Below are 19,653 nucleotides of genomic sequence, written 5' to 3'. Positions count from 1 at the left end.
GTTAGCCACCATCCATCCTCCAACCGCCTCCAGACACTCACACAGGACCTTCACTGGTTCCAATTTAAAAGAGAGGAAGAGCTGGGTATCATCCACATAATGGAGAACACCAGCCCAAACCCCCTGATGATCTCTCCCAGCGACTTTGTATAGATATTAAAAAGCATGGGGGAGAGGACGGAACTCTGAGGCACCCCACAAGTGAGAGCCCAGGGGTCTGAACACTCATCCCCCAACAGCACTTTCTGGACACTTTCAGGAAGGCTCCCCGAGTTCAGAAAAGACCGGTAACCCTCCCTGCAGGTCAGAAACAACAAGGCACAGAGTTTTTGGATGGCGGGCACAGCTTGACCCTCTTGCCCTCTGTGCCCCTCTTCTTGCCCTGGCAGAGCGACCAAGCCCCACGCAGCCAGTGCGGGACAGAAGACAAGGACCATCTCGACCTCCCGGAGTGGGCAAGGAGAGCGGCAGAGCGGAAGGTGGGAGAGGCGGCAAGAGCAGGGAGGGAAGACGGAAGTGAGGTAGGCATGACGTACGGAACAGGTGCTGATCAGGAGTTTGGTGGGAAATCCACGTGCTTCAGCTCTGCGTTAACAGTACAGTGGCCTACCTTACAGGGTGGTTGTAAAGGGTCCAGTAAAATATGCATGCAAAATGCAGGAGTCTGGGCTTGGTTGCTGTTGTTGTTTAGTCATGTTCGACTCTTTGTGACCCCCTGGACCAGAGCACGCCAGGCCCTCCTGTCTTCCACTGCCTCCCGCAGTTTGGTCAAACTCATGCTGGTAGCTTCAAGAACACTGTCCAACCATCTCGTCCTCTGTCGCCCCCTTCTCCTTGTGCCCTCCATCTTTCCCAGCATCAGGGTCTTTTCCAGGGAGTCTTCTCTTCTCATGAGGTGGCCAAAGTCTTGGAGCCTCAGCTTCAGGATCTGTCCTTCCAGTGAGCACTCAGGGCTGATTTCCTTCAGAATGGAGAGGTTGGATCTTCTTGCAGTCCATGGGACTCTCAAGAGTCTCCTCCAGCACCAGAATTCAAAAGCATCCATTCTTCGGCGATCAGCCTTCTTTATGGTCCAGCTCTCACTTCCATACATCACTACTGGGAAAACCATAGCTTGAACTAGACGGACCTTTGTTGGAAAGGTGATTTCTCTGCTTTTTAAGATGCTGTCTAGGTTTCTCATTGCTTTTCTCCCAAGAAGCAAGCGTCTTTTAATTTCGTGACTGCTTGGGCTTGGTAGCCAAGTATTAAGTTTTCACCCGCCAGCTTCTAAGTCCAGCCCAGCCGCAGACTGGTGTCACGATATTGTATACATTTATTAATATGGATCTTCTTTGGAGAAGCACGGGCTGCTCTTAGGGTCCTGCAAACCGGATCCCTTGCAGGGAGATTAGACCACGGTTGGCTATTTAATGGGCACTCGTTCTGGGGAAGCTAGATGATGTGATGTCAAAGCAAGGGCCAGTCCACATTGTCCAGTGTGCTCTCCCATCACTTTCCTTACCGCCATCAGTCTCCTTTCATGTAACTTGGAAGCCACTGATTCGAGTCCTACCCTCCGGAGCAGGAGAAAACAAGCTTGTTCCCTCTTCCATGAGATATTTGAAGATGGCGCTCATATCTCCTCTCAGTCTCCTCTTTTCCAGGCTAAACATACCCAGCTCCTTCAACCGTTCCTCATCAGTCTTAGTTTCCAGACCCTTGATCATCTTGGCTGCCCTCCTCTGGACACCTTCCAGCTTGTCAACACCCTTCTTAAATTGTGGTCTGGACACAGTATCCCAGGTGTGGTCTGACCAAGGCAGAATAGAGCGGGACTATGACTTCCCTTGATCTGCACACGATACAGTGGTGCCCCGCAAGACGAATGCCTCGCAAGACAGAAAACCCGCTAGACGAAAGGGTTTTCCGTTTTTGAGCTGCTTCGCAAGACGATTTTCCCTATGGGCTTGCTTCGCAGGACGAAAACGTCTTGCGAGTGTTCCGATTTCCCCCCGCTTTCCCCCCCTTTTTCTAAGCCGCTAAGCCGCTAATAGCCTTTTATCCACTAATCCGCTAAGCCTTTAATAGCCGCTAAGCCTTTAATAGCCGCTAAACCGCTAATAGCGCTAATCCGCTAATCCGCTAATAGGGTTGCTTCGCAAGACGAAAAAAACGCTAGACGAAGAGACTCGCGGAACGGATTAATTTCGTCTTGCGAGGCACCACTGTACTTTTGTTGACGCAGCCTAGAATTGTGTTAGCTTTTTTTTGCTGCTGCATCACACAAGACCCCTTTCTCCCCACTACGGTAACTGCACTACCTGAATCTGAGGGGTTGCATCTGCAGACCCTGGTGCCGTATGGGGAACTGCCCCACCAACCTCAGTCCGGCCCCGACCTGCCTGCCTTATTTTGGACCACCAATCCAGGGGGGTAGCTCTGCCTGTCAGATTTCCCCTCCTCCTTCACTCCAGGGCTTCTGCCTGCCAAACTTAGCAAAGGGGAAGAAGATGGGGACGAAACTAGAATCAATTGGCAGTGCTGTTGCGTTCCGAAGGCAAAGGAAGCATTGGACCCTGATTAATAAAATACACACGAGGCTTGGCCAGCAAGACTCTGGGAGGAAGTGCCAATAATAATCTGTCGCATCCTGGCCCAGGTCCCTTTTATTAACAAAAGAACTTTTAACAAGCGCTTGTAAGAACCAATCAGATTTCCCCTGAGCATTTCGAAAAAACCACATGGGACAAAGTTAGATCAGAGAAATCCTTTTAACTACAAAGAACTAATTTGAGCATGCGTACATGTTCAGGCATGTAGGGGACGCGGGTGGCGCTGTGGGTAAAACCTCAGTGCCTAGGACTTGCCGATCGTATGGTCGGCGGTTCGAATCCCCGTGATGGGGTGAGTTCCTGTCGTTCGGTCCCAGCTCCTGCCCACCTAGCAGTTCGAAAGCACCCTTAAGTGCAAGTAGATAAATAGGTACCGCTTTATAGCGGGAAGGTAAACGGCGTTTCCGTGTGCTGCGCTGGCTCGCCAGTTGCAGCTTCATCACGCTGTCCACGTGACCCGGAAGTGTCTCTGGACAGCGCTGGCCCCCGGCCTCTTGAGCGAGATGGGCGCGCAACCCCAGAGTCGGTCACGACTGGCCCGTACGGGCAGGGGTACCTTTACGTTTACCTTTACATGTTCAGGCTAAATAAAACAGGAATAAAGGTGGAATGCATTTAGCAAACCCTGGAGGTCATAAACAGGCAGTAAACAGGAAAGGAAGGACAGGCAAGGAAAGATAGTATTTAGCATCTCCTTGTGAATTCTCTTCCTGGCCCTTAAGATCTACCTAAAGATTAACAAAATCTACATCAAGGCTACCTCCTTATCTTATGGACTGAGGATGTCTGGTGAAGCAACTGGTCTGTGTTTTAGAATGCTTATACGTGCCTGTCAGGCAGAGAAAATGGGCAGTAGAGAAAACAGTGGCGTAGCGTGGGTTGTCAGCACCCGGGGCAAGGCAAGTAATTTGCGCCCCCTAACCCGTGGATTTGCGCCTCCTAACCCGTGGATTTGCGCCCCCTAACCCTAACCCCCAGATGTTGCGCCTGGTGCGGCCGGGCCCCCCTGCACCCCCCACGCTACACCACTGAGAGAAAATGGGGCAGAGATGTAGAGGCTTGTGGGATTTGATCAGAAATTATTGTCAATGACTCAAGCCCACTCAAGCAATGCTTTCATCGTTGACACAACGGCTTGCTCCATTTTTCATAATTCCTCATAGCAATCCCACCTGACCACCACATCGTACCCAGCCAGTGGCTCTGGCGCCACCTGCTGTTGGCCTCCGTGCCTCTGCCCTACCCAGTCCCACCAGCTGCTCCTGGATCCCACTAAGACCCCATGCGTCGGAAAGGGATGCGAAGGGATGCCCGGCTTGTCCGCTGACCCTCTGCTCTTCCTTCTTCTCTGGCAGCACGACCAAACCCAGGACATCCTGCGAGAGATGGAGAGTAAGTGCTGGCTCAGCCAGAACGAACGGGAGCAGCTGCACGAGGAATTGCGGATGTGCAAGGAGGAGATTGAGAGACTTAACGGCACCATCCCCATCGGAGGACGGGTAAATCCTCAGAGGCGTTTGGGCATGTGTGTGTGTGTGTGTCGCGGGTTCCTCTGCTCGGTTCAGTGGGGAGCTGGGGGGTGGAGCAACCCTTTCCCTTAAGTAGGGGTGATTGATTAATTAATTGATTGATTGATTAATCAACAAATCCCAAAGCAGCTTACAAGCAACAAACAGCAATAGCATGAACACCACAAGTACAGCATGAATCAGATAATCACGGGGAATCTGGTTCAAGTTTGAATTTGGGTACAAAACCTTTCTGAAACGCAGCTGTCCTCTCCAGACAGGCTTTTAACAACCAGCCGCCTCAGTGTCTCCACAGGGACATATTAATCGTTTTATTTGTTTATTTCATAAATAAATTTATGCACCGTTTGATTGGGGGCGGGGGTGAGGAGAGACATACCTCACCGCGGTTTACAAAGAGAAGGGGGTAATAAAATTAGCTTTAACAGCAATACTTTGAAACGTTCAAAAGGTAAAACCAGCAAGAAACTGAAAGCAGGTTAAAACACACATCCGCGTTCTGCCTGTCTGGGTAAAGGTAAAGGGACCCCTGACCATTAGGTCCAGTCGTGGCCGACTCTGGGATTGCGGCGCTCATCTTGCTTTATTGGACAAGGGAGCTGGCATACAGCTTCCGGATCATGTGGCCAGCATGACTAAGCCGCTTCTGGCGAACCAGAGCAGCGCACGGAAACGCCATTTACCTTACTGCCGGAGAGGTGCCTATTTATCTACTTGCACTTTGACGTGCTTTGACTGCTAGGTTGGCAGGAGCAGGGACTGAGGGAACGGGAGCTCACCCCGTCGCGGGGATTCGAACCGCGGACCTTCTGATCGGCAAGTCCTAGGCTTGACCAAACAGAAATGTTTTTAGCAGGCGCTGAGAAATATACAGGAAAGGCACCTGCCTGGTGTCATTGGGCAGGGAGTTTGAAAGTGCAGGTGGCTTCGCACGGAAAGATTGATTTCTTACAAATGCAGAACAGGTATCACGCGGCACTTATAGCAGCGCCAGATACTACGTGGGGATCAGTCGCCGGTGCGCTTTTGGGGGTGCTGTGCCCACAAACGCCAGACGACAGGGTTCGAGAGACACAGCAATTCCTGCATAATGTCTTGTGTGGTTGCTTTTTTAAAACACACTCACACATTGACTGACTCCAATTCTAGCACAATCGCAATCCCTTTCCCGGTGGGTGGTAGGAATTCTGCATAGCCAGCCCCTTCCCAGGCACCCAAATTCTTCGGTGCGGAGTCATAGCATGCAGGTGGCTCTGAAGCAGGATCCGGGCCCGAAATTTCAGACCCCCGTCCCACACGGGCAGCCAAAACACCCTGTGGCCTAACTTCTTTCTCTCTCTCTCTCTCCTCTCTCTTTCTCTCGTCCCCTGCCTCGGCTCATCCCCCCTCCGTGGTGTTTGTGGCGTCCCCTCCGCCCTCCATCCCACGCTCTCCCTCCCCACACTGCCCCCCGGAACCCCACAGGTCCCCCACGCGCCTGACCCTCCCGCCATCATCTCCCTCCCTCTCATAGGACTGGTTATCATAGTAGCCCTGCTTTGGTGCTGGCGGGCTGAGATGTCTTCCTAACTCCCCGAATCAGGTACTGGTATCATCCGCTTGGTCTGCTAGGCTGCGCTTGGCTTGCGTCCCCTGCATGAAGCAAGGACACACATTCCCCGTATCCTACATTTGGTTGCTTTGTCGTTGTCGTTCCCCCCTTGCAGTTACACCCATGCACCTGCCCAGCACCCCTCCCTCTCGCCTCCTTCCCCAACCCATCGCCTGCCGCACAGCCTGTTCCCTCTTCACAACAAATCATTTCCCCTTGCTTGCATTCCCTCCTCCGGTGAGGCAGAGCAGGAACAAGCCAATTCCTTTTTTAAAAAAATAGACTTTGGGTTAGGAAAGCCTTTCCTGCTGGGGCTGATGGGAGCTCTAGGCAGTGCCGGATTTACGTACAGTCGTACCTCGGGTTAAGTACTTAATTCGTTCCGGAGGTCCGTTCTTAACCTGAAACTGTTCTTAACCTGAAGTACCACTTTAGCTAATGTGCTGCACCACTGGAGCACGATTTCTGTTCTCCTCCTGAAGCAAAGTTCTTAACCCGAGGTACTATTTCTGGGTTAACGGAGTCTGTAACCTGAAGCGTCTGTAACCTGAAGCGTGTGTAGCCTGAGGTACCACTGTATAAGCTAAAGAAGCTATAGCTTAGGGCCCCACTCTCTTGGGGCCCCCCAAAAAAATTAAAGGGAAAAAAACCTGGATGTACATTTCCAAAATATTAAAAAGGTAAAGGTGAAGCACCCCAGACAGTTAAGTCCAGTCGTGGCTGACTCTGGGGTTGCGGCGCTCATCTTGCTTTACTGGCCGAGGAAGCCGGCGTACAGCTTCCGGGTCATGTGGCCAGCATGACTAAGCTGCTTCTGGCTAAACCAGAGCAGCGCACGGAAACGGCATTTACCTTCCTGCTGGAGCGGTACCTATTTATCTACTTGCACTGGTGTGCTTTCGAACTGCTAGGTTGGCAGGAGCAGGGACCGAGCAACGAGAGCTCACCCTGTCGCGGGGATTCGAACCGCTGACCTTCTGATCGGCAAGCCCAAGAGGCTCAGTGGTTTAGACCACAGCGTCTCAAAATATTACCGTATTTTTTGCACCATAACACTCACTTTTTTCCTCCTAGAAAGTAAGGGGAAATGTCTGTGCGTGTTATGGAGGGAATGCCTACGGGTGGCATGCCTACGGGTTTTCCTCCTCTAAAAACTACGTGTGTGTTATGGTCGGGTGTGTGTTATAGAGCGAAAAAAACGGTACTTTGATAAAATACATATGGGGCCCATAAATCACCATCTAGCATATATTCAACACAAAAAACAGCGACCATTTGTTGTTGACAAAGGACAGCTGGACACAGAAAGGGCCCCATTACCTTCAGTAGCTTAGGGCCTTGTCAGACCTAAATCTGGCCCTGGCTCTAGGGCAGAAACATCTGGAAGGCATTGTCTGGGTGAACGCCGGGTTAAGAGGCGCTTCCTACAACCTCCCTTTGCAAAAGCCAGCAGCCAGGTTGCTCACCGGTTTGAGCATATAATGCCAATCCTGGCTTGCCAATTACCGTATTTTTCGCTCCATAAGGCGCACCGGACCATAAGGCGCACCTAGTTTTTAGAGGGGGAAATCAAGAAAAAAAATCTGTCCGCTTCTCCCAGAGCTTCTGGGGCTGCCAGGGGAAGCCTGGGTCCCCCCCCCCAGCCCCAAAGAGCAAAGAAGCCAAGACAGCGAGCGGGATCCATCCCGCTCGCTGTCTTGGCTTCTGCCATAGCTGCGCGCAGCCTCTCCCGGCCAGAGGGGCTATGGCAATACCCCCACCTCCCACAAAAGCCCACAGGAGCCGCGCACCCTTTAAGGAGTGTGCGGCTCCTGCGGGCTTCTCTACGAGGAGGGACAAGGGACTGACTGGCTGCGTCAGTCCCTTCTCCCTCGTGGGGAAAAACCCGCAAGAGCCGCCCGGAGCTTGTGTGCGGCTCTTGGGGGCTTTTCCTCCCTGCTTCCCCCCTGCATTTGCTCCGTAAGACGCACACACATTTCCCCTTACTTTTTAGGAGGGGAAAAGTGTGTCTTATGGAGCGAAAAATACGGTAGTTTCCCAGCTCGAAAGTGCTGCTTTTTGACCTATAAGCCTTAAACTGCTCAGGACTGCGATGCCTCAAGGACCGACTCTAACCACATGAACCGACCTGGACCCTGAGGTCATCCTCTGAGGCCCTTCTTCACCTGCCTCCATCACGAGAGGCCCAGAGGGTGGCAACACAAGATAGCTCAGTTGCTTAGAGCGTGGCTCTGATCACGCCAAGGTTGCAGGTTCGATTCCCGTGTGGGGCAGCTGCATAGTCTTGCATTGCTGGGGGTTGGTCTGGATTATCCTCAGGGTCCCTTCCAACTCTACGATTCTGTGATTCTAACAGGGCCTTTTCTGCAACGGCTCCCTGTTTGTGGAATGCTCTCCCCAGGAGAGGCTCGCCTGGCACCTTCATTTATACCAAGAAAAAAGCACACCATGAACTCTGGCCAATATCAGTTTCAGCAGTGGGAGTGGTCTGTACTCGCAAATCAATACAGTGGTGCCTCGCAAGACGAAAATAATCCGTTCTGTGATTCTCTTCGTCTAGCGGTTTTTTCGTCTTGCGAAGCAAGCCCATTGAAGGGTTAGCGGATTAGCGCTATTAGCGGCTTTTAGCGGCTTTTAGCGGCTTTTAGCGGCTTTTAGTGGCTTTTAGCGGCTTTTAGCGGCTTATCTGCTGATCGGATCAGCTGATAAGCGGCTTAGCGGCTTAGAAAAAGGGGGGGGGAGGGAAAAAAACCAGCAGGAACTCGCAAGACATTTTCGTCTTGCAAAGCAAGCCCATAGGAAATTCGTCTAGTGAAGCACCTCTAAAACGGAAAACTCTTTCGTCTAGCGAGTTTTCTGTCTTGCGAGGCATTTGTCTTGCGGGGCACCACTGTAGTTAATAGTAACAAAAACTAATCCATTCAGAAGTATGTATTCTGACAAGGATTACAAACACAAATAGAGATTACAAACTCAAAAAAATATGTATAACACAACAATTCGTTACAGAATTAGAGATAGGAGTTTATGAGTAGAGATAAGTTCCTGTTAGCCCACAGTCAGATTCGTCGCGGAGGTCTTAGTTTCAATCATAAATGTATCCTTCTTATCCTTGAGAAACATAGAAAATAACAGGATATATTTATCCGAAAGTCTTCAAACTTACACGACCCTTTAAAAATTAGGTAAGGAACCAAATGTTATATAATACTGTTTTATATATTATCATTTATGACAATTTAGAATTTAAATGTATTTTCATGTAATATTTGATACTTCAGCTGATGAAGGTGAATATATTGAAATAGGGCCCTGTCCTGGTTTCTAATCCTAAACTGACTTCTGACTTCTGCTAAGTGATTGAAACTAAGACCTTCACGTCAAATCTGGCTATGGACTAACATGAATTTATCTCTACTCATAAACTCTTATCTCTAATGCTGTAACGAATTATTGTGTTAGACATATTTTTATGAGTTTGAGTTTGTAATCTCTATTTGAGTCTGTAATCCTTGTCAGAATACATACTTTTGAATGGATTAGTTTTTGTTACTATTAACTATTGATTTGCGAGTACAGACCCCTCCCACTGCTGAAACTTACATTGGCCTGAGTTTTTGGTGTGCTTTCTTTCTTTTCTTTTTTTGGCACCTTCATTTATGCATAACAATGACAATAATAATATTAACCAGGCAAAAAACGTTCCTCATTTGGTTGATCCAATTTACATCCTGTGCCCTTTTAAAATGTAAATTTGGGGGGGGTGTATTGGGTTGCTGTTTTTATTTTTATGAGGTACAGTGGTGCCCCGCAAGACGAATGCCTCGCAAGACGGAAAACGAAAGAGTTTTCCGTTTTGGAGGTGCTTCGCAAAACGAATCTCCTATGGGCTTGCTTCGCAAGACGAAAATGTCTTGCGAGTTCCTGCGGGTTTTTTCCCTCCTCCCACCTTTTCTAAGCCGCTAAGCCGCTTATCAGCTGATCCGATCAGCAGATAAGCCACTAAAAGCCTCTAAAAGCCGCTAATAGCGCTAATCCGCTAATCCGTCAATGGGCTTGCTTCGCAAGACGAAAAAACCGCTAGACGAAGAGAATCACAGAACGGATTCTTTTCGTCTTGCGAGGCACCACTGTATTTTGTGGTTTTAAATCTTGATTTTATTCTGTGAACTGCCCTGAGACCCACTCACAACCCAGGTATAGGGCGGTATATAAATTCAATTAACAACAACAGCAGCAACAACAATTCTTTATTTATTTACATGCCATCCATCTGCCTGGGTTTCCCCAGCCATTCTGGGCGGCTTCCAACAGACAAAAACTTTCCTCCTCAGCCAGGCCTCTCTCTGGCTTTTGACAGAATCATAGAGTTGGAAGGGACCAACGAGGGTCATCTAGTTCAACCCCCTCGCAATGCAGGAATCTTTTACCCAATGCGAGTCTCGAACCCACAACCCTGGCATAGCTACCGACTGAGCTACACCAGCTTGTAACTACTGGTGGCTTTCCAGAATAAGGGAGGGTGTTTCAATGTATTTCTCTCCCACCCGGTTTTAATGCATGTCTTTTTTTCTTTTGTAAGTCGCTTTGGGTTGTCCTGGCAAAAAAATAAAAAAAATTAAAATAGGGCGACTAATACATTTAATAAATAAATAAATAAATAACTGACCTACCAGCTCAGAAATAAATAAATAGAGAGATAGATAGATAAATGTCTGAGCTACCAGCTCAGAAATAAATAAATAGATAAATAAACAAATGACTGAGCTACAAGCTCAGAAATAAATAAATATATAAAGGGGAAAGGGACCCCTGACCATTAGGTCCAGTCGTGGCCGACTCTGGGGTTGCGGCGCTCATCTCGCTTTACTGGCCGAGGGAGCCGGCGTACAGCTTCTGGGTCATGTGGCCAGCATGACTAAGCCGCTTCTGGCGAACCAGAGCAGCGCACGGAAACGCCGTTTACCTTCCCGCCGGAGCGGTACCTATTTATCTACTTGCACTTGGACGTGCTTTTGAACTGCTAGGTTGGCAGGAGCAGGGACCGAGCAACGGGAGCTCACCCCATCGCGGGGATTCAAACCGCCGACCTTCTGATCGGCAAGTCCTAGGCTCTGTGATTTAACCCACAGCTCCACCAGGGTCCCTAAATAGATAGATAGATAGATAGAGTGGTGCCTTGCAAGATGAAAAGAATCCGTTCTGCGAGTCTCTTCGTCTTGCGGTTTTTTCGTCTTGCGAAGCAAGCCCATTAGCGGCTTAGCGGATTAGTGCTATTAGCGGCTTAGCGGGCTTAGCGGATCAGCTGATAAGCGGCTTAGCGGATCAGCTGATAAGCGGCTTAGCGGATCAGCTGATAAGCGGCTTAGCGGATCAGCTGATAAGCGGCTTAGCGGATCAGCTGATAAGCGGCTTAGCGGATCAGCTGTTAAACGGCTTAGCAGATCAGCTGATAAGCGGCTTAGCGGATCAGCTGATAAGCGGCTTAGCGGATCAGCTGATAAGCGGCATAGCGGCTTAGGATCAGCTGATAAGCGGCTTAGCGGCTTGGGAAAAAGGGGGGGGGGACCCTGCAGGAACTCGCAAGACATTTTCGTCTTGCGAAGCAAGCCCATAGGGAAATTCGTTTTGCGAAGCTCCTCCAAAACGGAAAACCCTTTCGTCTAGCGGGTTTTCCATCTTGCGAGGCATTCGTCTTGCAGGGCACTACTGTAAACAGATAAATGACTGAGCTACCAGCTCAGAAATAAATAAATAAATAAATAAATAAATAAATAAATAAATGATAGTGTGAGGGTTTGATTAGCTGCTTGTGCGTGAAAACGTGCTCCCTCAGAGTTTGTGCGACCCCACAAACCTCCGTGTGTGACGGAGCTCCTCAGACATGTCTGCTCTAGTCACTAGTAGAGTCCGACAGTGGCTGTCTGCGGAAGCGTTTCCAGCAAAGAAGTTCCTTAACGGAAACGCGTCTCCTGGACTCACGGCGTGACAGTTTCCTGCGAGGTGTGGGTCTCCCTATGGGAGACTCCGATACCTCCCCACTGTTCTCGCTGGAAGCCTCCCTGAGCCCTCCCTCCTGCTCGCATTCCCTCAGAGACCCACTCCTCCCCCTGCTGGTCCCTGCTTCAGCAGTTGAGTCTCTTTCATCCTGCCTGAGTCCCTCCACCACCTGATGCTCTGATGGCAGTTCCCTGACATCCACCTCCCCTCCAGGGCCCCCCTCACCCCCTCCCAATTCCTCCCCCCTGGGAGGTGAAGGGCTAAAACCCCGAAACGAATCTTCCTCATCTCCTGACGTCTCGAACAATTCTCTCCATCGATCGTCGTCCTGGCCAGCTGAATCCTCCTCCTCTTCAGAATCTGGGAACCCCTCCAACTCCTCTTCCTCGTCGGTGGTGGCAAAGTATTCCCTTCGGAACCTCGCTACAGGCTGAGGTTTACGTGGGAACCTCTGATGAAAAGTCTCTATTAAAACCTCGTCATTGACATCCTCTGCCCTAACCCAGGTGTTTTCCGACTCCGGTTCCCCTTCCCACATTACCAAATACTCTACTTGATCTCCCTTCCACCTGGAATCGAGGATCTCCGCTACATGGTAGCTGTGTTCCTTCTCCTCCATTGCTGGTCCCCTAGTGACCCTCCCCTCACTGTCTCCTCTATACGGTGACAGCAACGACCTGTGAAAAACTGGGTGCAGCTTCATGTGGTTCGGTAACCGGAGCCTGAAAGCCACTGGATTGACCTGCTGTATGACTTCAAACGGACCCAGCCTTTTGGGTCTTAATTTCTTACAACCTCCTTTGAATGGCAACCCTTGGGTTGACAGCCACACCTGGTCCCCCACCCTGATGCTTTCACCTTCCCTTCTGTTTTTGTCTGCCTGCCTCTTATATTCCTCCTTAGCCCTGTTTAAGTTGAGTTGGAGCTGACGATGGATCGCTTCCATTTCTTCCACGAACTGTTCTGCAGCTGGAACGCTCCAGTTCTCCCCCTCCCCCCCTGGGAAGGCTCTGGGATGGCACCCGTGATTAGCCAAAAAGGGGCTCATCCCCGTGGACACGTTCTCTGCATTGTTGTAGGCAAATTCTGCCAACGCCAACTTCTCCACCCAATCATTCTCTCTGTCATTAACATAACACCTCAAATATTGTTGGAGAACCCCATTTGCTCTTTCCGCCTGCCCGTTGGTTTCAGGATGACGGGCCGTCGAGAAATTAACCTCTACATGCAGTAAGCTCATGAGCTTCCTCCAGAACCTGGAAGTAAATTGTTTCCCTCGGTCTGAAACCACCCTCAAGGGGGCGCCATGCAACCTAAACACATTCTCTACAAACAATTTGGCGGTTTCTTCTGCTGTAACCGCATGTGAGCAGGCTATGAAGTGGGCCATTTTAGTTAACAGGTCTACTACAACCATGATGGCTGTTTTCCCTCTAGACCTTGGCAGATCAGTCATGAAATCTATTGCCACTGCTTCCCACGGTCTCTCAGGTGTGGGCAGTGGTTCTAATAAACCAGCCGGCGCCTGCCTCTCCCCCTTGGCTCTTTGGCATTGTTCACACCCTCTCACATACTCCCGCACATCTTCCCTGACCTTGGGCCACCAAAATTCCCTGGTAACCAGCCACATGGTTTTGTGTTGCCCAAAGTGCCCTGCTGTGGGGCTATCGTGCAGCTGCTTGAGTACCTTCTCCCTCAATTCCCCTTCAGGTATATATAACGCTCCCTTATAATACAATGCCCCATTTCTCTCCTCAAAACCACCGGATTTGTCTTCTTCCCCTCTGAGATCCCTGAGTTTCCCCTGGGCGTATGCATCCTGCACCGTACCCTCTACCAATTCCCTTTGCCCCACCAAAGTCGCCCCACACACCCAGCGGTCCTCTGGAATGATATGGGTTTCTTCGGGTGCTCCCTCCCCCTCCAAATATTCAGGTTTGCGTGAGAGAGCGTCCGCCCTAACATTCTCTGGGCCTGGCACATAACAAATCTCAAAGTTAAATTTGGAGAACTCTTGGGCCCATCTCAACTGCCTTTGGTTGAGCACTCGCGCCGTTCTCCAGTACTCTAGATTTTTATGGTCCGTGCACACTTGCACTTTATGTTGTGCACCAACTAGCAGATGCCTCCATCTCCGGAACGCCTCATGAATAGCAAGCAGTTCTCGGTCGTACACCGTGTAGTTCCTCTCGGATTTGTTCAGCTTCCGCGAGAAGAAGGCACACGGACGCCACTCTGACTCCTCCTTCCCCGGCTGCAGAAGAAGCACCGCCCCTATGGCTCTGTCAGATGCGTCTGTTTCAACCCTTAGCTTCTTTCGTAAATCCACATGCAGAAGTTGTTCTTCAGAGGCGAAGGCCCTTTTCAGTTCCTCAAACGCTCGCTCCGCCTCCGCCGTCCATACAAACTTCTTTTTACTGCTGAGACAGTCAGTGATGGGCGCCGTCAGATGGGCGAAGTTGCGGATGAACTTACGATAAAAGTTTCCAAACCCTAGGAACCTCTGCACATCCTTCTTGGTTTTGGGTGTTTTCCATTCCAGCACTGCCTGTACCTTGCCGGGATCCATGGCCAATCCCTTGTCTGACAGGCGGTACCCCAGGAATTCCACCTCCTTGGTATGGAACCGACACTTCTCCAGTTTGACCCACAGCCTGTTGGCTTGCAGTCTGCTCAACACTTCTCTGACGTCTCTCACATGTTGCTCCTCATTCTCAGAATACACCAACACATCATCTAGAAAGGCAACGCAATTCTTGTAGAGCAAAGGGCCCAGCACGTGGTTCATAAAAGATTGAAAACACGCGGAGCCTGCTTGTAATCCAAATGGCATAACGAGGTATTCAAACGCCCCCAAAGGGGTAAACATGGTGGTTTTCCATTCATCCCCTTTCCTTATGCGTATCAGGTTGTACGCCCCCCTTAGATCCAGCTTTGTGAAAATCTTTCCCTTCCTCACCCTGGTCAAAATATCATCAATTCTGGGCATAGGGAACGCCACCGGTTCAGTCACTGCATTCAGCCGCCTAAAATCACATACAAGTCTCGGCTTGTCCGCATTTTTTTTGTCCACAAAGAACACTGGGCTCCCCCCTGCTGCTTTGGACTCTCTGATGAAGCCTCTCTTCAGGTTCTTGTCAATGAACCCTCGCAACTCCTGCATTTCCCTGTCTGACATGGCATACAACTTGCCCACGGGAAGCTGTGCTCCTGGGAGTAAATTGATCTGACAATCAAAGGGTCTATGAGGTGGTAGTTGGTCAGCTTCCTTCTCGCTGAACACGTCGCTGAGATCTGCATACTGTGGTGGTACCTTCACCTTCCCCATTACTTCAGTCCCTGCTAGGGTGGCTTGGGCCCCTGCTGAACCCTTCTCCCCTTTGCAGTGTTCTAGGCAATGTGCTGAACCAAAGGACACCACTCTTTGATGCCAGCCAACCAGCGGATCATGTAGAGCTAGCCAGCTCATTCCCAAAATAATGGGAGCGCCTCCCAGGGTGGCCACATTAAACGCTATCAGTTCTGTGTGCCTTGCCACCCTCATTATCATTGGGACAGTCTGCAAGCGGACTCCTCCTCCCAACAACTCCCTGCCATCAATCGTGGTCACCTGCAGGGGGTTGCTTAAAGGGATGGTCTGTATCTGGTGTTCAGCAGCAAACTCCTTGCTCATAAAATTGCAGGAGCTGCCTGAGTCCAATAGCGCCTTTATTTTTAGGGGGTGCCCATTCTGCAGCTCTAGCGACACTTCAATCACTAGAGCAGGTCGAGGAGCTTCTGGCACGGGCACTTTCACTGCTCTTTGGCCTGGCTGCAGTGCCCCAATTGTGGCAACCAGGCGTTGGCTTTTACCTGCTCCGCTCCCCCTTCTTCTCCCCCCTCAACAGCTCCCACCATCCCTTGCCATTCCTTCCTCTGGGGGCAGACTCTGGCAAAGTGGCCTGGCTGTTGGCAGAGATAGCATTTCCGGGGGCCCTTTCCCTCCTTCTTAGCTCCCTCGCTGGTTTTTGAAAATGCGCGCGCGCGCGCTGTTCCGATTTCCATCGGCTCTGCCGGCGGGAAAGCTGGCTCAGGAATGTCTGGAATGCGGAACTCCTTCCAACGTTCCCCTCTCCCTTCCCGCCTCTCCAAGGCTCTTGCCTCCTGCCGCGCTCCTATGGTCAGCGCAGATTTGGTCAGCTGATCCATAGACTCCGCCCTGGGGCTCCGTGCCAGCTCGTCTTTCACCCCCGAAGAAAGACCTTCTTCAAATAGCATTTGAACGGGTGCCGCCGATAAATCCCAACTCAGTCTGTGAATCAGCATGGTAAACTCAGTCCAATATTCACGGACAGATCGACTTCCCTGCTTACAAGCCATTAGCTGTCTGCGCACCACCCCTTCCTCAATATCGCTGGAAAACATGATATCCATTGCACGAAAGAACTTCATTGTGTCCTTTAGTATGTCATTGTGCGTTGCCATTAGGGGTCGAACCCAGTCTCTAGCCCCTTTCTCAAGATGCCCAATTACAAAAGCAACTCGCGATTCCTCATCAGGGAACTCATCGAACTGCACATTAAGGGCATATTGCATCTCTGTCCTAAAAGCATGGTAGTCCTTGGGGTCCCCCCCAAATTTCTGCACCAATCCTGGTACCTTTCTGGGGAATTGCGTGGCTCTCCCCTTCTTGTCTGCATCCTGAGCCCTTCTCTCCTCCAACCTCGCCGTCTGCAGGGCCAGTTGAACCTCCAACGCTCGGTATCTATCTTCCAAGCTTGGACCAGCTCCAGCCCCTGCTCCTCCGGTTCCGGTTGGTTCGCTCATGATGCCTTCTCTTGCACAGGCAGCGTACAAAGACTGTCGGACTGCTGTGAGGGTTTGATTAGCTGCTTGTGCGTGAAAACGTGCTCCCTCAGAGTTTGTGCGACCCCACAAACCTCCGTGTGTGACGGAGCTCCTCAGACATGTCTGCTCTAGTCACTAGTAGAGTCCGACAGTGGCTGTCTGCGGAAGCGTTTCCAGCAAAGAAGTTCCTTAACGGAAACGCGTCTCCTGGACTCACGGCGTGACAGTTTCCTGCGAGGTGTGGGTCTCCCTATGGGAGACTCCGATACCTCCCCACTGTTCTCGCTGGAAGCCTCCCTGAGCCCTCCCTCCTGCTCGCATTCCCTCAGAGACCCACTCCTCCCCCTGCTGGTCCCTGCTTCAGCAGTTGAGTCTCTTTCATCCTGCCTGAGTCCCTCCACCACCTGATGCTCTGATGGCAGTTCCCTGACAGATAGATAGATAGATAGATAGATAGATAGATAGATAGATAGATGGCTGAGCTACCAGCCTTCCTAGGAATCACCTTCATAAGAACATAAAAGGCTACAGGATCAATCCAATTGCCCTTCAGTGTAGCGCCCTGTTCTCACGGCGGCCGACCGGATGTCTGGCGGCGACCCAGCAAGCGGGATTCGAACACGAGCCCCCCCTGAAAGCGCGGGTTGCAATGCACGCCTGTGGATGTCCGTGTGGTTCAATTAACCCTAGTGCATGGAGCAGGGTTGGAGCCAGGTGGGTGGGTTTTAAGGCTCCCTCGCTGACCCCCCCTTTCTCCTTCTCCTCCCCTGCAGGTCCCAGCCGGAGGGATGAAGCCCCTCGCTCTCTTCGCCGTCCTTGCCGGGGGCCTGCTCCTCTACCCCTGCGTAAAGAGATACACCAACAGCTGGACGCTGCCCTAAGGAGCCTGCACACCTGGACACCCGCCCCTCGCAGAGGGGGCCCCTTGCGCCACGTACCCCTCCCCACCCCAACTCTGTGAGGACTGAGCACTTGTCCCCCCCCACACCGCCCCCCGTCGACCCAACCGCTGCTCAGAAAGCCGGTCTCGCCATCAGCCGTGCCAAGCGACCCTTCACCCATCATCAGTTATCCATTCCCCTTCCTTTCCTGCTTCTGCTGAGGATGAGCTGAGGCGGGGGTTTTTTTGGGGGGGGGGTCTTGCAACCGGGCTTCCAGCTTCCCACCTGCCCTGCCCCCTCCCCTGCCGCTGGGGACCTCTGGGGCGCAGTCCTCGGTCTCCCCATCAGTGGTCCCAACCTCGAGGAGCCCAGGTGTTGGCTGGGAGGGAAGAGAGATGGCTATGAGTCCGTCTCACCACCTGGTGCCCCCCCCCTGGAAAAAGCAGGACTTGGGGACCCCATGGTACCTCTCCCCTCTTTTACCCCCCCCGGCTCTTCTGTGCCAGCCCAAGGGGGCAACCGAGAGCAATACCTGCCCTCTGGGTGGCTGACCTCTGCAATAACCGGAAGGGACCTGATGCGCTTTCGCAGCAGGAAAAGGTGCCAGCCAGGGTTGCGATGAAGAGGTGTGGGGAGCTGGGAGGGGGGCAATTTCCTCTAGGCAATATTTTAAAGTCTGTTTCAACACACTGTGAACGGGAAGCAACTTCCGGAGGGGCCCGGAGCAGAACGGATCGACCTGTGAATTTCTTTCGTTCTCCACCATCAGTGATTACCTTTCTCGCTTATCCCCAACCCGGGCCGGATCCTGAATCTATGCATTCCACCCCTAGCTCCATCCCCCTCCTCTTTCTCCAGCGTGGTCTCGTCCCACAGCTGCGCACTGTTTCCTCCTGGCCCTAGGAACGCTCACAGAGTTTGTGTGTGTGTGTTTGTGTGTGTGTATGTGTGTCCCTCTTTGCACTTTCGACGCAGGTATGATGGTTCGGGGACCACCAGGATGCAGAAAGGTCCCTTAAGGCCTGATTGGGTCCCCCGGGACTGTCCTCGTCCGACAGCGCTTCCAGCAATCGAGGCTCCACCCAGGTAGCAACGGGTGGGGGAGCCACGGCATGTGGACTGTAGCGCAGCCCTCCGGGATGCCAAATCCTTGCCCTGCATGTTTCGTGGGCACCCATCCTCCGTCACCTCACACCTCACGGTCTGTCACCCCCTCCTCACCTCTTCCACGTTTCGTTCGTCGAGCTCTGCTCCCGACTTCTGTCCGAGAAGGGGGCCACCCCCAAAAAGCCGCTGGAGACCGTCTGCAGATCTCTCTCTTTCGTCTTTGTTCTATGTTGTAACTCAGTAAAAAAAGGAAACGGGAAAACAAAGACCTTTCTAAATACATGAGGCTTGGGTCTCTTCTGTCCTGGTTGCGTTTTTCCGCGTAAAGGCAGTGTGGGAATGTTCAGGGTGGCAGGAGAGGATATAAAGGTAAAGGGACCCCTGATCATTAGGTCCAGTCGTGACCGACTCTAGGGTTGCGGCGCTCATCTCGCTTTACTGGCTGAGGGAGCCAGTGTACAGCTTCCAGGTCTTGTGGCCAGCATGACTAAGCTGCTTCTGGTGAACCAGAGCAGTGCACGGAAACGCTGTTTACCTTTCCGCCAGAGTGGTACCTATTTATCTACTTGAACTTTGACGTGCTTTCGAACTACTAGGTTGGCAGGAGCAGGGACCGAGCAACGGGAGCCCATCGCGGGGATTCGAACCGCCAACCTTTTGATTGGCAAGTCCTAGGCTCTGTGGTTTAACCCACAGCGCCACCTGCATCCCTTTGAATAAACCTACACAGATTTATTATTGGCTCTCCTTATATTCTTACGCATTGCGGGCATTAACGAGGATTTTCTCACTTCTGGGAATCACACTTGACCCGACCTTGCTTGGGCAGCATGGGAAAAAAACCCTGGGGCCTTTGAGAAGTGGCAGAGAAGTGCCAACGGCTGCGATGTGTCTGGGTCTCAAATGAGCTGGCAGGCTCCGAAAGGTCCACGTGAGTCACAGGTCTATAATTGCTGCCCCAGGTGGCCAGGGGAATGAGATGGGTAACCGCCAGAGGTGCCCTCTGGGAAGGCCGCAGCTCAGAACACTCACCCACCTCCCAGCCTATTCCTCAGTCTCCCCCTCCGAAGAGGCGAAGGGGCTGCTGCTTCTCTCTAGAGCATGACCTGCTTCAGAGCGTCTGG

General features: G+C 51.6%; 1 protein-coding gene across 5 annotated transcripts in view; it reads left to right on the top strand.

The window, feature by feature from the left end:
• The window catches only part of CCDC136 (coiled-coil domain containing 136), a 51,542-nt gene extending 32,733 nt beyond the window's left edge, over positions 1–18,809 (top strand). For 4 of the 5 annotated variants that reach the window (XM_083461369.1, XM_083461367.1, XM_083461371.1 and 1 more), the window contains exons 7-9: positions 390–521; positions 3,950–4,093; positions 17,315–18,809. In XM_083461369.1, coding sequence (XP_083317495.1) covers positions 390–521; positions 3,950–4,093; positions 17,315–17,422 — 384 coding nt within the window. In that variant the 3' untranslated portion in view covers positions 17,423–18,809. Of the gene's footprint in view, positions 1–389; positions 522–3,949; positions 4,094–5,587; positions 5,706–17,314 lie in introns of all 5 variants that reach the window. The other variant, XM_083461368.1, reaches the window with a different exon arrangement.
• Positions 18,810–19,653: the final 844 nt, after the last annotated feature.

This window comes from Podarcis liolepis (assembly GCF_965112155.1).
Source record: "Podarcis liolepis genome assembly, chromosome: 10".
Lineage (NCBI taxonomy): Eukaryota > Metazoa > Chordata > Lepidosauria > Squamata > Lacertidae > Podarcis > Podarcis liolepis.
The sequence above is the reverse complement of the archived record's forward strand: the minus strand, read 5'-3'. Positions and strand labels throughout refer to the sequence as shown.